The following is an 8761-nucleotide window of genomic DNA, read 5'->3' as shown; positions in this document are numbered from 1 at the left end:
ATTCTGTTATAAATTTGTAATTATCACAAATTTACATCTAAATAAAGATTTGTTATAAATCTTGACAGACTTATTGATTTATCATAAATCTTTAATTTATAACGCACAGTTATATTTATGACGAAAATAAGAATTTCGTTTCAATTCTTTTAATATGATAAATTCAATTAACTTTTTTTTTTACATTACGGTGCATATATATGTGTATATACATGTGATGGCCGAAATTTTATTTTTTAAAAAAAAATCAAATTTGTGACGAATTCTTCCATCACAATTTTTGTAAATATTTGAAATAAACATGCGTGTAAATGTGTACTATATAGGTATGTTTTTTTATTTTTTATATAGTATATAGTTAGAATTAAAAACCTATACGTCACATTGTTGCCTTTAAATCCATATTTATCAATTGTTTCTATATACATAAATAGATAAAGATGGAGATGATAATGAAATTCAAATACTTTCTTCGAAATTTTATTTTATGTGATAATTTTTAGATTTTAAAATTCAAATAAGTCTATTTTTTATGATAACTTCTTTATAGATTTTTTATATATATTATATTATAAATTATTATGACTTGTAGTACTTTTTACGTAACTTATAAATATATAAATTTTATTTTATAAAATTTAAAAATTCCATGCATAAATTGCCGATCAAACTTAAACTGCTGGCAGAGGCGGAGTTAGAATTTTCGATAAAAGGATTCAAAATCTGAAGAAATAGATACACGAAATAGCCGAAGGGGATTCGATATCTACAATGTATACCTAAAAATTAGTTTAATCATACAAAAATAATATAATTTTCCGTCAAAGGACTCCCTAAAGCTATGGTGGCTCTCCCACTGACTGCTGACTACAGAAAAATGAAAAATGTCACATAAATTGAGACAGATGTATAATAAAAAAACGATAAGTATCTTTTTTTGGCTCAATGAAATAAATTAAAATGAATGAAACAATTAATTAGTTGTTTGGTGGCTGCTACAAGCTCCCACTTTTTGTTTCTCTATGGCTGGACACGATTTTGCTACCTTTAGTAAATACATGTTTCGTAAACGTCTTGTCTTTTTCCTTTTATTATACTTTCCTTTTTATACATACCAAATTCTTCTTTTATAGATTTAGCACAACTTGTGCTTATCCATGCATCCATTTTCAAAAATATTAAAAGTGGAAAATTATTTGAGTCGAGAGTTTATTAAAAACGGTTTATTTATGATTTTTATAATGTAGAAATAAGATTGTATATATATCGTTCTTTTCAGGTTTTTTTGTGATATATACTGAGTATGTTGTTGTTGTTATTATAGTATGACTACTAGAAATTATCGATGGACGAAATTCTGTAGCTAAACAATTAAAATTTCATGTTAATTTTATTTAGTTATGGATTAGTGACAGATCGTAAAAAAAATCAACCATCTAGGAGTTTTTAAGTGATGGATTAACTAGGTATTACGGATAAATTTTATAATTAATTTCAATTTTTTTTATTTTGTATACGTTGAATCAACTTGACTGTATATGAATATGTTTTTATATTTAGAATATTCTTAGTGAAAACTTTAATTTTCACTAATATTGCAATTTATATCGTCTTTTAAGTTCAACTGATCAAATTCATATCGAAAAGCCTTATTATATGTAAGGGTTCAAAATGATTTTTTTTTATCAAATCAATTTTCAAGATTTAAATCTACAACAATTGATACAAGTTACATAACTTTAGTGTCTAATTATGTGCCTTACCTTTAGTTTTTGAAATTACCACATTTACTATGTTTCTGTTGGAGTTAGATATATGCGAATTAAATAAGGTGTAGTTTAATTTGTTCGAGATATACAATATTCAAAATATATATTCAATATCAGAGACACATAAATCTATTATCGTTAATATATGTATTTGACTTAAAATCTAAGGATGCGGTGTATCTAACTTGAACTTTCATACAAAATTATTAATTAGTAAGATAATATGTAATTATTTCAAATATAAATGAATTAATAGTATTTAAGGTAAAAAAATGTATAATTATATATATTTTCTTTAATCTAAGTTTCTTTATTAAAGATAAATGAAAACTTTACTTTTCAATGAAATATTTGATAATACATTTCACATTGTTTATGCTTCCTATTAGAGATTCCTTAGACGTCAACAATTACACCCTCTTCATTCTATAAACAACAAAAGTATGGTTGGTATTAAACTAAGTAATATAACTAATAAATAAATTAATTAAAAAACACATAAGAGAAGCTTCTAATGTAATAACAAAGGTAGTTCAAATATACTTTGAATTACAAGTTTGAATTTTCAGTGTAATATTTTAGTATATATTATTTTCTTAATTATTTGTTAGACTTTTTGACTCCACTAGTTCAAATAGTTGTAATTTGAATTTCTACAATATATATAGCTTCTTCAATGTCAAAGTATGTTCTTTGCTTTTATTTGTTTACCATGATTGAGGGAGGGGACAAACATAACCATTTTAAAATAGACAATTCACATCAATATATTTTATTTAGAAAAATTATATAAAGTTCGAAATTAATAAAATCAAGTGAGTTTTAGAATAAATTGAACATCTCTACTTTGAGTACACCAAAATTTTAGTGGTCCAATGGCATAGAAATTCATTTTTTTAACTTGTATAGCCGATCAGAAAATAATAGAATATACATATATTTTATTTTTATTTTGTACGAAATAAAATAACTCTTATCGATAAACCTGTAACCTATGAAGTAACATTAGGGGTGACAAAATGGTTAGAAGTTTTGGTATCAATTCGATCCAATTATATTTTAAATGGTTGGATATTCAATCATTTCAAAATTACATTAAACATGGATCACACATTATCCATCATAGAAAATATGAATAATCCATAAGTATCCACCAACTAGACTCCCCTTCAAATATGTAAACGTGTGGAAACTTCTAAAAAGTGCACTTATTAAGGGCATGTTTGGTATGGAAAAATATTTTTATATATTTATATATACACATATATCAAGAAAAATATTTTGTCAAAACTTTCCTTCAACCTCATGACCTCTTCAAAATAGGTTTCTATCCGATATCTCTATGAGATGAGGAATTCCTCATAGCTAGATTCAAACTTTTGATCCTGACTCGAGATTTAAATATAACCTCGATATGAGAAACAAGATTAGACTTCCAATTATGAATCCGATCCAAAATCAAGACCTGAATTTCGATATAAGACTTAATTCTCGAATCCTGACTTAAAACCTACTCCTGACCTTGATTAGACTCCTAACCCCATCCCTTGACTCTGATTTCTAACCCCAACTTAGAATCCAACTCACACTTTTAACCCAGGACTCGATTCCTAAGACCCAACTCCCAACATTGTCCCCGACCAAGATTTAGAACCCAACCCTTAACCTCGATCCTGACATTGGTCGGTGACCTATCCCTATTCGATATTTGAAACCTAGTCTCGACCTATGACCTTATTCATGACCTTGACCTCGACCCTGACTCTAACAATCGATCTCAATCTAAGAGCCGACTTGAGACTCGAATTCTAATTCAAATTTAAGATTCAACTCCTTATACTAATTTGGGACTTGGGTCCCAATCCGGAACACGACTCTCAACCCTAAATCAATGCCCGTCTGACGATTCATCTATACACCATTTAATAGTTAGTCATATATAACTAATACATATACAAATTACGAGAAAATTGATATATTATTTTAAGGAAGACAAAAAAAATAAAATAACTAAAATTTGCATCAGTAATACTAGCATAATTCTAAATAGCTACCAAACAACGATTCCTAAATAATTGAAATATATAAACATTAATAGTTAAATGGATATGAATGCTTTTAAGTACAAGTAATTAAGGAGAAGGGTACATTGGTGAGATCCAGCTGTTACGTGTGACATAACATGACTTCATCCTTACGAAGCACGAAACTCTTTTTACTATTTTTGTATTTCATTCACATTAACCAAACTTTTCTTTACATTTTTGGTCCAAAAGTTTCCCAATTAAAGCATCTTAAGTCCTTCCACCGTCCACTAATTTGCACCCACACTTTTATTACTTCTTTCGTCCTAATTTATATTGTTGTATTTGATCAGACATCAAGTTTAAGACGAACAAAACACTTAAAATTATATGATTTTAATGTAAAGTTATAATCTTTTGTATGATTATAGATTATTACATGTAGTACACGTGATTAAATAGTTTTGAAATTATAATTTATGAACTAATTTATCTCACTTGAAAGTATGAGATAAAATTTACACGATCAATGAAGCATAATATTCATTTTTATCGTCTATTTAATTATGAAATATCTTACCTTATTAGCGTATCAAAACGAGTGAAAGAAGAGGTTTAATACACTTTTTACTATTTATGTGTGGCGTAATTTTTATTTTCTTTCACATAAAAAAAATCCTTGCTTTTTTAGTCCAAAAGTTACCTAATTTAAGCTTTTTGTGTCCTTCTACCGTCCACTTATTTCTCACCACAATTTCTACTCTTTTAATTTTATTTTTTTTACTTTTTCACTTTTACTCTCTGTAATCTGAATATGAAAAAAGAATATACTTTCTCTTCCATCTCATTTCCCTATTTATTTATTTACAAAAATACTATATTTTATACAATTTATAACAATTTTTATTTTATTTTACTTAGATAAGTGTATATTTATAGTTAGAGAATCACATGATAGGTTTATGCTTGATTTCAATTTATTATTTTTTCAATTTTATACTCAATTAAATTATACCGTATAAATTAAATTGATGTATATACCTTCACTAAAACAAATGAAAAATTTGGATATTGTTATATAATTTGAAGAAAACAAAAAAAACAATAAAAAGAAAACAATTAATTATTATTCTTCTGTTTCCGGAAAATAGTTATAATATTCGGGAAAAAATCCAAACATTAGTATGAATTCCAAAATCTATAAATTTAAATGCTTGAAATATACATAAAACATGATTTATAATTAACACTAGGACAAATTAATAGTTAATAATTAATAAATGCTTAGAAGACAAATGTCACAAACAACTAATCTCAATTTAGATCTGAATTCCTTATTATTATGATTTATGTCTCATTTCTCTCGTTATTAGAAAAATAAAAGTTTCATTTTTTTCTGTAACCCTAGTAAAAAAGATAATTTTAAATCATAATTAGAAGTTGGAAAAAGAAATTGAGCACTTGAAGTCCACAACAAATACAACATTATATGCTAATGGCTAAAAAATGAATGAACATATTTTAGGAGTGAAAAAAAAAACGAGTGGTAAACTGATTTAAGCGACGAGAATTCCATTATTATATCATAAATTTAGATTAGTCGAAGTCAAGATTAGAAATTTGAGAATTCTAAAACTTTTATCGATAGTTGGGTTTGAACCTACAACACTAGTGTTTCTTACTACTTAGCCGCGATTCAATTCTTTTAAGGGGTTCATAAGTTAGTAAATATATACTCCATTCGTCCATTATTATTTATCATAATTTTTATTTTTAGAGTTAAATTATAAAAACTTTGACTAATATTTTTCAAATGTATTTTTTAATCATATTGATATGTAAAACAATTTATAATCTAAATTTTTTGTTTATAATATCGAATTAATATAATCTAACTTAACTTTAAAAATTACTCAAATTGACTTTCGAAAAGCGCAACATGATAAATAAAAGTGAACGGAGAAAGTATATATGTTTATTTAATTTTGACAAATACATCGTCTATATAAAAAGTTAGTTAACCCCCACCTAGTTCTGCCTTTGGTCGAAACCTACATAAAGACTCTATTAGACCATGCTTCCCCTTAATCTTTGGTCGAAGCCTACATAAAGACTTTATTAGATCCCGCTTCCCCTCAATCATACTACAAATTCAAATCAATCAAACTTTCAATATAGATATCAAACACCGAGTCAGAACTTAAAAAAAAAAAAAGGAAAGAAAGAAACGTCAAAGGAAAATGAGATTGAGTCTATTTTACGCAAAATGAGTCGTCCATATTCTATTCTCCTTATCTTTCAAAATTCTAAAATTCTAAAAAAAAAAAATAAAAAAATCCCCCTTTTCTTCAACATCCCTCTCTTTATTAACTATAAAATAAATCCACACTTTCTCTTATATAAATACCACACTTTTCCTCTTCTTCTTCAAATGACAAAATATTAACAACTTGAATTTCTTTTTTCTCTTCAAATTAAATTTATGGAGAAGGTTAATTTTTTGAAAAATGGTGTATTAAGATTACCCCCAGGTTTTCGATTTCGTCCCACCGATGAAGAACTTGTGGTACAATACTTGAAGCGTAAAGTCTTCTCTTTTCCTTTGCCAGCTTCTATTATCCCTGAAGTTGAAGTTTACAAATCTGATCCTTGGGATTTGCCAGGTTGGTTCATAGGAATTCCCGTTACGATAGAATGTCTACATCACACTTTTTGCCATCCGTCAGAGGCCCTCTCCTTTTTTCGAGCCTTAGATAAAAATAATAACCAATATAAATGAATTTGAATCGTAAAATTAAATTATTAGGTTATTTTTATAAAAATATATTTTTAAATTTGCGCTAAATTTACGAAGGGAATAAAATATTCTCGATTAAAGGATTGCTTTTTTTTTGGGGGTAATTATTGAAGTTATGATTTTGAGAAAAAGTGGTTGGAGCAGGGTAGACAGAGGAGTTGGGTGCTGTGTTTTATATAAGTGGAATATATAAATATCGAAAATTAAATCGAATCGAATTAATTTAATTTTTTTTTTTAAATTTGAATTTAGGTGATATGGAGCAAGAAAAGTATTTTTTTAGCACTAAGGAAGTGAAGTATCCAAATGGGAATAGGTCAAATAGAGCAACAAATTCAGGATATTGGAAGGCTACTGGAATTGACAAGCAAATCATATTAAGGTATGGTATAAAGTTCAATCAATTTTCTCGAACGAATAATAAAAGATTCGAGACTTCGACTTAATCATAATCAATCAGTTTATTATTTTGATTCTGGTTCGATATAGCTTTAACGAGTGATTTAATTCGCGCAGGGGACGACAACAACAACAACAATTGATAGGATTGAAGAAAACACTTGTCTTCTATAGAGGAAAATCTCCACATGGCTGTAGGACCAATTGGATTATGCACGAATATCGTCTTGCCAATCTCGAATCTAACTATCATCCAATTCAGGTAAAATTTATGTTGAATTTGACTTTTTTAGTTTTAGCATCGAAAGAATTTACTTTAGATACGTATGAGGTAAGAAATTCTTAAGTATATAAAGCGAGTTGAACCACTAATTCCAACTCCAATAGATTTTCTCTTCGAATCTTAAAATTGATTCTTTTTTTTTATTTTTTTATAAGTGAAAATAAAAGTATAATTTATATGTTTTAAAGGAATAAACCTATAAATGTAATTTTTGGAAAAAGGTATTTCAAATAATTCCCCATTGGACAATTTTTTTTTTTGTCATGAATATGTAGTATAAAATTATTTGGATGTAATGTTTGTTAAATTAATTTTTTTTAGCTAAATTCTTTCAGACCCATAATTCCCCTAGTTTTAAATGTCTTTTTGTTTAATTTTTTTTAAATTAAATATCGTCACATAAATTATACGAGATGATAACGATGTGAATCTGCTATTGCAGGGAAATTGGGTTATCTGTCGAATTTTCTTGAAAAAAAGAGGCAATACTAAAAATAAGGAGGAAAACATGACAACACATGATGAGGTTAGAAACAGAGAAATTGATAAAAACTCGCCCGTTGTTTCAGTCAAAATGAGTTCTCGAGATTCTGAGGCATTGGCTTCCGCGAATAGTGAACTGAAGAAGAAGGCATCCATAATATTTTACGATTTTATGGGGAGGAATAATTCGAATGGAGTTGCAGCTTCAACGTCAAGTAGTGGAATCACTGATTTGACTACTACTAATGAAGAATCTGATGATCATGAAGAAAGTACTAGTAGTTTTAATAATTTTACTACTTTTAAAAGAAAAATTAATTAATTAATCGTCGTTAAAACGATATTAATCATCTTTTTTAACGTTCTCAGTTGCTAATTCAATTTTCTAGTAGTATTCAATCGGAATAAGCAGCTCAATTTCGATTTTCTTCATCTTATTTATTGTTATGGAGTAAGACTAAGACTCACAAAATGAAAACAACTAAAATTGGAAAATTTTGTAAAAAGTAAAAAATACTTTATTATTCGCGGACCCTTCCCCCTCTTCCAAAAAAAAATCTCTCAAAAAAATATAATAAGATGAATAAAATTCGTTCTTTTTAAGTTAAATATTTTAAATTCAAATCTTAATATGTAAATATTTCTATATAAAATGTATTTCCCCATTACTCTCTTGATGAAAACAACACACAACAATTAAATTAGTCAAGCAAATTCGTATTGGATAACAAATTATATGAAAAAATTACTAATTTATTTGAAGAACCACATGAATAAGCATATAATATAAAGGTAAAAAGATAAATTTAATCCTTGTAATATTAGATAATTTAGTTTTTGATTTATTTGAACAACCACATGAATAAGGATATAATATAAAGGTAAAAAAACAATTTCAGTCCCTGTAAATATTAGATAATTCTAGTTTTTGTTTTTTTTGGGTTACTTAATTATGCACATCTAACCTCTTAATTATTTGAAATGTGTGATTTTTGTCTTTGAAGTT

At 26.9% G+C, this 8761-nt stretch overlaps 1 protein-coding gene across 1 annotated transcript; it reads left to right on the top strand.

Moving 5' to 3' along the window:
* The first annotated feature begins 6266 nt into the window (after nucleotides 1–6266).
* LOC100147720 (uncharacterized) lies at nucleotides 6267–8095 on the top strand. Its single transcript, NM_001246882.1, has 4 exons — nucleotides 6267–6456; nucleotides 6843–6972; nucleotides 7107–7251; nucleotides 7715–8095. The coding sequence occupies exons 1-4, from the start codon at nucleotides 6276–6278 to the stop codon at nucleotides 8075–8077; spliced, it is 819 nt and encodes a 272-aa protein (NP_001233811.1). The 5' UTR covers nucleotides 6267–6275; the 3' UTR covers nucleotides 8078–8095.
* The last annotated feature ends 666 nt before the right edge of the window (nucleotides 8096–8761 follow it).

This window comes from Solanum lycopersicum, chromosome 1 (assembly GCF_036512215.1).
Source record: "Solanum lycopersicum chromosome 1, SLM_r2.1".
NCBI lineage: Eukaryota > Viridiplantae > Streptophyta > Magnoliopsida > Solanales > Solanaceae > Solanum > Solanum lycopersicum.
The sequence above is the reverse complement of the archived record's forward strand: the minus strand, read 5'-3'. Positions and strand labels throughout refer to the sequence as shown.